The sequence below is a fragment of the Phaseolus vulgaris genome, chromosome 7 (genome assembly GCF_000499845.2).
Source record: "Phaseolus vulgaris cultivar G19833 chromosome 7, P. vulgaris v2.0, whole genome shotgun sequence".
Classification (NCBI taxonomy): Eukaryota; Viridiplantae; Streptophyta; class Magnoliopsida; order Fabales; family Fabaceae; genus Phaseolus; species Phaseolus vulgaris.
The window spans coordinates 17,153,760-17,166,623 of NC_023753.2; the positions used below are offsets into that span (position 1 = coordinate 17,153,760).

A 12,864-nucleotide genomic window follows, 5' to 3' on the forward strand; every position below is an offset into this window, starting at 1 on the left:
AGCTTTCAACCTTTGAAAGGCTTGCTCATGCTTCTCCGTCCAACAAAATGAAGTATCTTTCTTCACTAACTCATTGAGTGGTGAAGCTAGACTTGGCCCAAGAGCCGAGCTGACCTAGGCCTTATGCACAAGGGGTTATACGAAAAAGGAACTTCATAATGTCTGATTCACAGTTATTAGTATTGTTATTTTCAGCATTATCATAGGGTGCAAGAATGGCTTGTGATGGTTGACTCAAAACAGGTTCATCTTCCGTAAAAAAAAAAAAAACTTTGATCATGAATGTTAAGACTGTTATTTTCATTGCTAGTAACTTGACCCTTTTGATATGGAAAAATATGTTCATAGAAGACAACATTCCTGAACACAAAAATTTCTCTTGATTGAATATTCAACAAAACATATCCTTTTGTCCCCTTTTTAAAAGCAATAAAAACACATTTTGATACCTTGGATCAAATTTTATTCTATTTATTGACGATTACCTTAGGAGGGATGACTATTTAGCAATGAATGAGTTTATTAGTTAGTTATTTTTTGGAAGGATAGACTTTTTTTTTTCTTGTAAACTTTGTTTTCAAACCTTTTCTGTATATCTTTAACGTGTAAACATGCTACAATACCTAAGTACTCTCATGAATTATATTCTTTTCGCTAAAAAAAAGACAGTTCACTAATCCGATAAATTAAAATATTTGGTTTAATCTAATTCATTTAATAAAAATGTAATTTAATTTATCTGATAACAACAATTTCATATCCGATTTACTGATCAAAATAATAATTTTAGAAAATTAAAAAATGAATTTTAAAACTACTTTTTAAAATATAAAATAAAGTTAAAAATACATTTGTGAAAATATTTAAAATAAAAATAAATTAAAAAGAATTAATTATTGAAAAGTTGGCTATACTAATGTGTTAAGTATTATTAAGAGAATTCATTCAATTTTGAGAAATAATAAATGAATTATTAACTATTCATAAAATTTAATAAATAAAGTTGATTCAATTTATTTTTTATATTTTATAATATTTATATTAAATAAATTTATTGTAAATGAAGCAAATAAATAATGGATAAATAAATTACTCTGCAGCTTTTGATTAAGTTATTTGATGATCATACAGTTCACTTTGTCCTGTGCGATAAAATTTTGTTGCTGTAATACTAATCATATAGTCAATTAGTGATAAAATTTTGTGATAATAATTAATTTTGTGCATGACAATAAAATTGTATACATCAGTTAGTGATATAATTAAATTAAAAGATACAGTGAAAAATCTTTTATTTTCTAAATTGATTTTGTAAAATTAAATATATTTTAATTTTCCTTGTAATGTTGTGACAGCTTGAACACATAAGTAAAGTAAACACTTTAGTTTCATGATCCCACTCTGTGGTATATGTAATAGAGTAGTTAATTATGAGTATTGTATTTCCTTATTTCATGTTTTAAATTGTCCATATAATTCATTGCCCTAACATGTTTTGTGTGTAAGAATATAGTCAAAGCAAAAGCTGCTTCATTGGTTCAACCTCCAATTGTTCTATCCAGAAGACACCACACCATGTCCACTTCCATTGAAACCACAGCACCCAATTCTGCAGAAAGGGGCTTTCATGGGTTCTCTGCCAAGGAGAGTAGGGGTTTGGATTTTGATTTGAATGAACCTATGATTAATAAAACTCCTCAGGCTTCTCTTCCTTGTATCGATATCAATTTCGTTCCAATTTCTCAGGTATCAATCTATCTGTTCATTAAAAAAATGTGCCCTTTTGCTTTTCATAATAAATATACTCTTTATATATGCTGTATACTACAAAAACATGTCAGTTTTGATCAGGTCTGCTTTTCAATATTTCCATTTTTTCTATTGATTTTTGTTAAAATTGATTTTCAAGTCAAATAATTAGTTTGGAATATTCTAAACAATTAGTGTCATTTTTTTATTTAACACAAAATTATTTAGAGTTACTTTAGTTTAAATCAAAATCAATATTAAATCTACACTTAATTTTTCACTATCGGATCGAACTTGTAATCTTTGCACAAATTAGGTTAGATTGTATTTGGACTAGATTTTAGATCACAGTCGTAAGATACTCAAAAGCAATGTCATTTCTCATTAGGAGGTTGAAGGTAAAGATTGTTTCAATTTAATTAGTGGTTTAGGATTCAATTTTTAAATAAACAGTTCAAAAATGATATTGTTCGTAATGATTCAACACTAATCGAATGTGATTATCTCATTGGAGGAATATAATAAATTTAAGTTTATTGTTTGTAAAACTATTGCCCACATAAGATCTACTTATAAAATTCTTTTCATAAAAATTGTTTGTTGGTATTTAATTCTAAGGCTATTTTTTAATTATATGTTGCAATAATTTATTTTTCTTAAAGTGTTCTTAATTAATTACTAATTTTTAACCAAAATAATAAATATTTAAAATTAATTATATGAATTCTTTTTTCTATTTTTGCTAGGATGGGAAAGGATGAATAGAAACCAATTACATAATCACTGTTCTCTCCAAACATAACTATTTGCGTTGAAAAGCTAAAGAAATACTTAGAGTAGTTTTGAAAAAAAGAGTTTAAGTTATTGGCATAGTTACCAGCAACAAAATTAGTTTTCTATGCATATACTGTTAGTCCTTAATATAAGAGATTAAACTTACATAATTTTCTTAAATGTAGAGAATAAAATAAATTATTTTTTGTTGGAATTATATATTAAAATTTGTGATGTTTTCAATAAAGATCAAATATATTTTTTAGTTTATATAATTTTATTTTTATTTTAATCCTTTTAAAGTTGTTTATTTCAAAATAACATACAATATTGAATTTTTAGCTGTAGTCCCAACTTATACTTATCAGTCTAACATTTCACTATGTTTGGTGAATACGTGTCATTTATAATTTTTTTTAATTTAATCACGGTTGTACTAATTTTTATTTATTTTAGTTTAAAAAAAATATTTTATTTTAATCTGACTTTTTAGCCACGTCAAATACATTTAGTGATTATTAAGTAGCGGTAGAGACTACTACAAAATATTTAGTTTAACAAAAAAATAAAGATGATGAAAGTCAAAATATGAAAAATAAAGTAAAAGTTTAATAATTTTGTTGACTAAAAATAAAAAATAAAGGGAGCTATTGAAATATGTCGTTTTCATTTTCTGATTGATGTCTAAAACCTTTGTTATGCATGAGGTTAATTACTTAAGTGTGTTAGATATAACTTGGGCAAGGTAAGTTTTTGTTAGTTTGAGAGGCTTTAGACAGGAATCGGTAGTTGGGTACCGTGTATAAGGGTTGAACCATCCCTGAAGTGATTCTTATTTATTTATTTTTTATTGTCGATAAAAAAATAAAAATTAATGACGATGCATAAGAAATAAAATGGAAAAATATTTGTGAGTCCATCCTATTTATCCTATATTTCCATAGATAACTTCCATTATTTTAACTCCTCTCCAATTTATCCCTTTTATTTACAAGTTACATAGTTACATTAAATATGACATGAGTTATTTTTTAAAATATTAATAAATAAAACACAATATTTTTCTTTTTGCATATAATGGAAAAAACCACAAATTTTAAATTAAACCTAAAACTTTATTATAAACTACTCAACCTTTATTAAGCTGATCCAGTGGGTTATGAAAAAAACATGTTGGTGAGTAAAATTAACAACAGATAATATTTCTATGTAATATGCATTTATTATTTATCTCATAATTCATCCAATATATACGAAAGCTTCCAAACTAAATATACAGCGTGTTATAATTGGTAAATATTTTCCCACTCTAAAATTTTGATTAATATCAACTTCTTTTTTATTTCTTTCTATCATACTATATTACCTATAAAATTTATACTTGTTTATTCTATTTATAGAGTGAACATTAATAAATTTTTGAAATTGATTGAAATGCCTATGGAATTTATCATACATTGAGTTTACCAGGTTTCTAGTGATAATTGTAATGTGGCAATGTGCCAACAATCTCTTGCCCCGGAGTTGAATTTGTTACATGCTTCTCCTACCAAAGTTATTGAACAAGTGCATTCGTCCAATTCCAATGATGTGAAAATGTTGAAGGTTCCCTTTGATCTTAATGCAAAATTTGATGAGGAGGATCAAATTTCTTGCTCCAATGAAGCACATGCCAAAGTTGGTTGCAGTGAAGCCATTCAGCCTTTACCTTCATCTTATTTGGAGGTCACTCCAGAAGATGTTCCTCCTACAGACAATGATAATGAGGATAGATCCAGTGTTGTTGGGGGAGGATCACACACTTCTCAGAACAGGTTTTGCTCTTTCAAAGTTACTACATAATCTCCAAGGTTTTGTTAATGTCCATGTTAACAATTATTGATATTATTTTGTATTATCTTACAGGAAGAGAAAGAGATCAGTTGAGGAATGTGAGAAAGGGAGAGGGAAGGCTTTTCGTAGAGACAATGTGGAAGTGAAGATTAAGAGACAAAACGAGAATACAGTAGATGATGGTTATCACTGGAGAAAATATGGTCAAAAGCCTATTAAGGGAAATGTATTCCCTAGGTATTGTGCTCTATCTCTTTACTACAGATACTGTAACTGTAACTGATATACAAAGAAAATATCATTAAGGGTAGTATTCAAAAATACCATGTGCAGTCTGAGAGCCTTATGCCCTCAGACAAAAAACAAAATCACTCAAACCATACATTCTCACAGAAGTCCTGGAGAAACTAGTCCCGCTATAGCATTTGTACTCCAAAAAAGAATACAACTAGTTATAAAGATAGATGACATACAAGAGGTTATACTCTATAGAATTTATCCATTCTTGCAACCTCAGTTCACTTCCTTCTTCTCTATGTTTTGCAGTTTTGTGGTACAACCTTAATCTGACATTGTCCCCCGTGACATCCAGCTTCACAGAGAAACCTGCAACCATATACAATCCATACCTTTAGCAACATCTGTTAAAAAAGGTAGGGTACTATATGTCATGACCCTATAAACCCCTACCAAACCCATCAATAGTGCTAATGACTAAAGTATTTCTGTTTTATTAGACCATAAAGAATGACAAGTTATAGACTTCTTGTTCAGAACCAGATTTGTATACCTTCAGATTCTCACAAGGTTTTCAAACACATAATAGGGTATTGAACCCAATTCGAAAAAGAGAATTCACAACTTTTATGCTTATGTTAATCCACAACCAGACTATTAATTTAGTCAAACTTCATATACTTCTTCCATATCAACCTTTCCCTGCCTGAATATTCCTATTTATCCAAACCCCCCATACTATTGCAATCCACAACCCCTTCCAAGCTACATTCTGCTTCCAGTTTAAGTTCATAAGGTGGAATTATTGGTTTTTAATTCTAAGTTGATTATGGTGTAATGTGTATAAATTCACCCACCTATCACAAAATAACCACAATATTTGTCAGTTTGTATTTTAAGAATAGGTGTTAAGCAGTCTCATCATTCTCATCGCAAAACACACACCTAGCATTACTAACCTGGATACCCCTATTAATAAGGTTCGCCTTTGTATGGATCCTATCTAGAAGAACTCTCCAGCCTTGATGTTGTGTAGTTGGAGCAACCTTAAGTTTCCATAAAGACTTAAACAGCCCCATTTCTTTCCCCTTCACTGTGATTTGCAAGTATAAAATATGTCAATTTGACTTAAAGTGATCGTCCTCATCTTCCTTCCAAATCCACTTCTCAATAGTGCAAATTTAGAAGTTTTACCTTCCAATAAATGGATAAGTTTTTGTTCTTTTGTTTACTCTCATAACCATATATATATTCCTTCTCCAACTGAAATTCTAGGCCCAACTATCATCTATCCAATCCCCAATCTAGTTTACTAGTTTGTCCTTATCTTCTGTTATTACAACCTTGGGAACCTCTCACTTAGTGGATATTCACCAATCCAATTATCCTCCCAGAACTTGACTCTTTCCCCTGATCCAATATTCCACTTTATACATCAACCACTTGTCTTATTCTCCTGCTACTTAACTTGTTTAAATATAAACCAGTGTTCGTGTGTGGTATAGTAAAACAAACATTTCCAATATGTTTAATAGACATACCTGAGCCATTGCCTATTTTAACTATGTCATTGCCATGATAAAACGCTTTTGTAAAAAAATTATTGAGATCATTTCTAACATGATGAGACGCTCCACTATCAAGATACCAAAGCGGATCATCCAAGGTGGAAGACGCACTCAGAGTAGACTGGTCTTGATCCTCATTAACTATAGACGAGAATTGAAAAACGTTAGCATGACAATTTGACGATGTATGTTCATACCTGTGCCAGCAATCCAAAACTGTATCACCCAGTTTCCCACAAATTTGAGACTACAATTTGTTGTTTTGTCAAGAAGGACTCCAAGAACCATGATTATTATTCTTGGGATCAGAAAAACGCATTAAACACTGTGATACGTTAAAAGGAAAAAGAGGTTCCGTCCTCCCCTATTTTGAGAACTATTGTTGTGAGTGGGATTTTGTTGATCATTTGAGAAGGATAACAAACTAGAAATCGTGTTAGCTTGTTAAGGAGATTGATCAGAAAGACTATGTTTCTCAAATCGTTCTTTTTGTGCAAGAAGAAACAACTCAATCTCATCAACAAAAAATGGGATCCAGGTGAGATGTAATAGATGTAATGAAATGGTCATAATTTTTAGATAATACATCAAGGATAGCCTTTATATGATATTTAGTAGTAATGGAAGTTTCAATACCAACAAGAGTATCAATCGTTTTCTTGATATATATTGATACTATGGTCTTTCTTTGGTGTTCGTAGTTCAAGTTTCAGTTTCTTGATTTTGACTCTAGTTTGAGAAGCATAGTATATACATTATCTTGTCCCAATCTTGTCCAAATATGAGAAGAAGTTTCAAGACCATCATCTTGGTGAGAATTGGAGTTGACATTGTTGCAAGAAGCCAAGCAACAATGAGTTGGTTGTTCATCAAGATTGGCATTGTTGGCATGAGAATTTTCAGTTGTCTTGAACTTTGGAGGGACTGACAAATTATCCAAAAGAGTCGAAAGCTGAAGACCGTGAATTTTCGTAAGGACTTGTTACTGAGAAAATTATCATCATTGAACTTAAGGGTGATGAGCGTGAAGGTATGAGAAACAAACGTCAAAAACAAAAAAACTTCAGGATTAAGCATGGAAGATGAAGAAGAAGCCATTACAGGCTCTTGATATAAGCATGGCAAAGACAAATGATCCGATCGGTCATCGGTAGTCGATGACATCATCATCAGAGAACCACGTGGACCACTCACAGGGTGACACGTGGACCAGGTGGCAGAGAGGTAGGGGGACGATCGCCAAGAGAGGTGATCGGTGGTCAGTAACCAAGTTACCACCGACAGATCAGGCGGCAGAGAGGTCGGGGGACAGATCACCCGGAATGGTGATCGGTGGTCAGTAGCCAAGTGACCACCAGCAGACCAGTTCCCAGACTCGCGCCTGGAGGCAGAGCGCGAGTAGCGAATAAACACTGATCAGTCATCGGGGTCTCGTGTTACACGCAGTTAAACTGGGACTAAGGTTCCCAGCGAGAGCGTTACGCATGGACCTCGCATGAGCACACCTCAAGGAATCATGCACGAGAGTGGCCTGAGGGAACCGGTAAGCCAGTCGGTGATTGGTGATTCCCTCAACCCATTACGTGCGTGTCATCCTGAAGGGTAAGTCGCCTACGTAGAGAGTAACGTTTGGTGAGGGCGCCTAGACCAGCCACACCCGACGTTCTCCTAAGAGTATGCAATTTGCCCAGATAAGAGAAGCATCCCAAGTTACTCCGCAAGGGTGTAGCTTAGGCAGACAAAGAGAGGCGCTAGAGCCCTTCCAGTAAGTGACACGTGTGTGGTTAGATGTGAGTTGCAGGCCTCCACGTGTCACCATCTGAGAGGGGTGCGGTCCAGACAAAAGAGCACTCCGTACCGCTAAAGGTACAGACAGGCGCAGCCAAGCGCAGACATGCGCAGACATGCGCAGACTCTCACGCTCCCCATTGCTGATTCTGAAGGTACGCTTTCTCTGAAAAGCATGACAGGGTTCTGACACATGCCAGAAAAGCATAACAGAATTCTGTTATGCCCAGAAGCAGGGAAAGAGGGATAAAAGACAGAATCAAAGGGAGAGTGAAAGGAGGAGAAAAAAAAAAAAAAAGAGAGACGAAAAACAGAGTGCAAGTTTTTCTGATACACACATTTTTACTAAGTTTCCAGTTTTCTGGTGGTTCTGTTGAACTAACTTGATCGTCGGAGTGCAAACGGCCGCTAGAGGCGCCGTCTGTGTATTTTGCAGGTCACATTTCGAAGACATCAGAGAGAGAGTTTAGAAGGTGATTCTTCAGGAGACACAGTCGCGAAGACAGGGCAGAAAGTGTTACGAAGCGATTCACCCACGTTCAGGTTGCCGGCAGGATCATTTGGCGCCCACCGTGGGGCCCGAGTGAATCGTTGTCCCACATATACCACAGTTTTAAAGCTCACCTGAGTTTTATCAGTTTCTCTGATAGAGAAGATGCCTAGAAACAGACAACCATCACCTGCGCCATCCGCTGACGAAGGAGCTGTGACAATGGCGCAGGTCCTGGAAATGGTGCGCACGCTGCAGGATAACGCTGCAGCGTCGAAAGTCGAACAAGAAAGGATGCAGGCGGAGTTGGCTGCGTCGCAAAGCAGGAACGACGAACTGAATCGTGTCAACGAAGAGTTGAGAAGAACGCTGCAGGCGCAGAGGGAGCACGTCGTTGACGAAAGGGTGTCTAGGCAGCCTTCACCTCCAAGGGCATTTCCCATGCCATTCTCCCCCGAGATTATGGGAACCATGGTGCCTTCCAACCTGGTGGGGGTAAAAGCGTCGTTCAAAGGGGTAGAAGACCCGGAGGCGCATCTGACGGCATTCCACACCCAGATGATGTTGTCTGGGGGCTCAGACGCTGTATACTGCAAGATGTTCATGAGCACACTGAGCGGAATCGCCATGGAGTGGTTCGTGAGTTTACCAGAAGGGCATATCACGTCTTTCTCTCAGTTCTCGAAGCTCTTCATTGAACAATACATCGTCAACAAGGCACCCGCAGTGGTGTCCTACGACCTGTTCGATGTGCGCCAATACCAGGGGGAGTCGCTGAAAGATTACCTCAACCGCTTTGGAGCACAAGTGGTTAGACTACCCAGCAAAGATGAAGATATGCTTGTGCACGCGTTTAAGAAGGGGGTGCTGCCTGGCCCTTTCAGCGAGTCTCTCATCAGGAGCCATCCCAGCACCTTTGCAGAGATCCGACGATGTGCGGTGGCACACATAGTGGCAGAAACAGAAGTTTCTGAGAAGAGGGGAAGTGCTGCACCACCCAGACCGCGTGGAGGGCAAGGAAAACCACAGCAAGCGAGGGTGCATGAGGCCAAAGAGGGGAAGAAGGTGCGGGAAAAACCTCGTCCCTATGCACCAGGCAAAGACCAGAGTAAGGGGCGTGCAAGGGAGAATAACGCACCCCCGAGATACAACTTCATGGTGGGATTGGCGGATCTCATCGCCCTTCCTGCCGTGGCAGCAAGACTACGAGTACCAGAGAAGACAGACAAGGTACTCGGAAGGAAGAAGAATGAATGGTGTGAGTTTCACCAGGCCTTTGGCCATACACTTCATTCCTGTTTGGCGCTGGGACACCAACTGGCAGAGTTGGTGAAGTCTGGCTTTCTAGCAGATTACCTGCGTGAGCCGCAGGGTGATCGCGCGTCAGGATCCCAAACTGGAGAGCAACAGCATGAAGTCCCTGTGCATGGGGAAGTGCAGACGATCGCTGGAGGCTTCTCTGGTGGGGGATGCACAGCTTCACAAAGAAGGAGATACACTCGATCTGTGATGGCGGTAGATGCAGTGAATGAGAGTCATTACCCTGAGGTGGACATTGTCTTCAGGAAAGCAGACCTACGAGACGTTGTCCCGCACGACAACGACCCTGTGGTCATTTCTCTCATCACAGCAGGAAGACGGGTGCATAGAGTACTCGTAGATCAAGGGAGCTCGGCGGATGTCATGTTCTGGCCAACATTCAACAAGCTACAGTTGTCCCCTGATCAGTTGAGACCGTATACTGGTTGTCTCTACGGTTTTGCAGGGGACCAGGTAGAAGTGCGGGGATACATCGAGCTGAGGACAACGTTCACCGACGGAACGGCAGCCCGCACGGAAAGGATAAAGTACCTGGTGGTGAACGCCCCTTCTGCGTACAATGTCCTGTTGGGGAGGCCAACGCTCAATAGACTGGGCGCAATACCATCGACAAGGCATATGAAGTTGAAGCTGCCATCGATGGAAGGGGCCGTGATAACCATCAAATCGGATCAGGCTGAGGCAAGACGCTGTTATGAGAACAGCTTGAAACAAAAAAAGAAGTGTGTGCCATGTCACCACAAAACCACCACCAGGTGTGCGCGAAGAGCGATTGGCGGTCAGGGAGACACAAGGCGCTCAGAGGATGGAGAGCGCTGCGGTGGGGGGCTCCCAGGTGGCCCAAGTTGAGGAAGAAGATGAAGGCACGATCACTCCTCGCGAGTCAGGGATCGCGAGAGCGGTCATTGCCAGTGAGAGGAGGCCCCACCCAGCTGAAGGATGGATCGAGGTGGACATCAGGGGAAGAAAATTCAAGTTGGGGGAATCCCTCGTTGAAGAAGAGCGAAGGCTGATCATGGGTATGATTGAGAAGCACATGAATGCCTTTGCATGGTCATCATCCGACATGCCAGGAATCGACCCCGATTTCCTCTGCCATCGTCTTTCAATGGACCCCATGGTTCGACCGGTGCGACAGAGAAGAAGGAAATTCAACGAGGAGAAGAGGAAGGTGATCCATGACGAAGCGCAGAAGCTCCTTGTCGCAGGGCATATCAGAGAAATCCAGTACCCTGAGTGGTTAGCGAATGTGGTACTGGTGCGGAAGGCGAGCGGCAAGTGGAGAATGTGCGTGGACTTCACTGACCTCAATAAGGCGTGCCCCAAGGATTCTTACCCCTTACCCAGTATAGATGCTCTAGTCGATAGCGCCTCGGGGGGAAAGCTACTCAGCTTCCTGGACGCTTTCTCAGGGTATAACCAGATCAGGATGCACCCAATGGACGAATGCAAGACCGCGTTTATGACGGAACGGTCTTGCTATTGCTACAAGGTCATGCCATTTGGGTTGAAGAATGCGGGGGCTACCTACCAGCGGCTCATGGGTAGGGTGCTCTCGCCCATGCTGGGAAGGAACGTACACGCCTATGTAGATGACATGGTGGTTACGTCCCAAGAGAAGAAGCATCATGCAGCTGATCTGGAAGAGCTATTCACCACCATTGCAAAGTATAGGCTGAAGCTCAACCCTGAGAAATGCATATTCGGAGTGGAGGCTGGGAAGTTCTTGGGTTTCCTCTTGACAGAGCGGGGAATTGAAGCCAACCCGGAGAAGTGTGCGGCGATCGTGGCAATGAGGAGCCCAACGACGGTGAAGGAGGTGCAGCAGCTCACCGGTCGCCTGGCAGCACTGTCCCGATTTATGTCTGCTGGAGGGGAGAAAGGTCACCCATACTTCCAGTGTCTCAAGCGCAACAGCAGATTTCTCTGGACGCAGGAGTGCGAGGAGGCCTTCATTAAGTTAAAGGGATATCTGGCAAGCCCACCAGTCTTGCGAAAGCCCCAGGTAGGCATCCCTCTCCGTCTATACTTTGCTGTTACGGAGAGGGCAGTCAGTTCAGTCCTGGTGCAAGAGCTGGACCAGGCCCAGAGGCCTGTTTATTTCGTAAGCAAGGTGCTGCAAGGCCCTGAAACCAGGTACCAGGCCCTCGAGAAGGCTGCTCTAGCGGTGGTATTCTCAGCCAGAAGACTCAGGCATTATTTCCACAGCTTCACAGTGGTGGTGATGACTGATCTGCCTATCCAGAATGTATTGAAGAAACCTGATGTGGCAGGAAGGATGGTCAAGTGGGCAGTAGAATTATCGGAATTCGATATTCAGTACGAGCCCCGAGGACCGATCAAGGGGCAGGTGTTCGCGGACTTCGTAGTCGAGCTATCATCCATCGCGACACCTGCAGAAGGGCTAGATTTTCGATGGGTGTTATCGGTGGATGGCTCCTCTAATCAGCAAGGAAGCGGTGCTGGGGTCATCCTGGAAGGGCCAAACGGAGTACTGATTGAGCAGTCCCTCCGTTTCGCCTTCAAGGCTAGCAACAATCAGGCGGAGTACGAGGCCCTGATCGCGGGAATGTTGCTAGCAAGGGAAATGGGAGCAAGAAATCTGCTGGCCAAGAGCGATTCGTTGCTGGTCACCGGGCAGGTTACCGGGGAGTTCCAAGCAAAGGACCCCCAGATGGCAGCCTACCTGGAGTATGTGCAGCTCCTGAAGACGTCTTTCGCCGAGTTTGAGTTAGTGCACGTACCAAGAGAGCAGAACGCCCGAGCAGACCTGCTTGCCAAGCTGGCCAGCTCAGGCAAAGGGGGGAAGCAGAGGACTGTCATTCAGGAGACCCTGAAGGTGCCACGCGCGTTTGTATCAGACAACCAGGTACTTCATGTATACAAGTCAATGGAGCGTCTAACGATCGGTCATCGATCGTTGACTCAAGAGACGCTGAGAGCGCCGAGGGTGAGATCGCGACCCTCAAAGATCGGTGAGTCGATGGAGGTCCACGCGGAGAAGGAACCCCACACCTGGATGACGCCATACCGGCTATACTTAGAAGATGGTGTACTCCCGCTCGATCTGGCAGAGGCAAAAAGAATAAAGAGGAGTTCAAGTAA

At 40.3% G+C, this 12,864-nt stretch overlaps 1 protein-coding gene across 1 annotated transcript; it reads left to right on the forward strand.

Moving 5' to 3' along the window:
* Positions 1-1,575: 1,575 nt before the first annotated feature.
* Positions 1,576-4,639, forward strand: LOC137829159 (uncharacterized). Its single transcript, XM_068635954.1, has 3 exons — positions 1,576-1,746; positions 3,994-4,337; positions 4,429-4,639. Exons 1-3 carry the CDS (start codon positions 1,576-1,578, stop codon positions 4,637-4,639), a joined length of 726 nt encoding a protein of 241 aa, XP_068492055.1.
* The last annotated feature ends 8,225 nt before the right edge of the window (positions 4,640-12,864 follow it).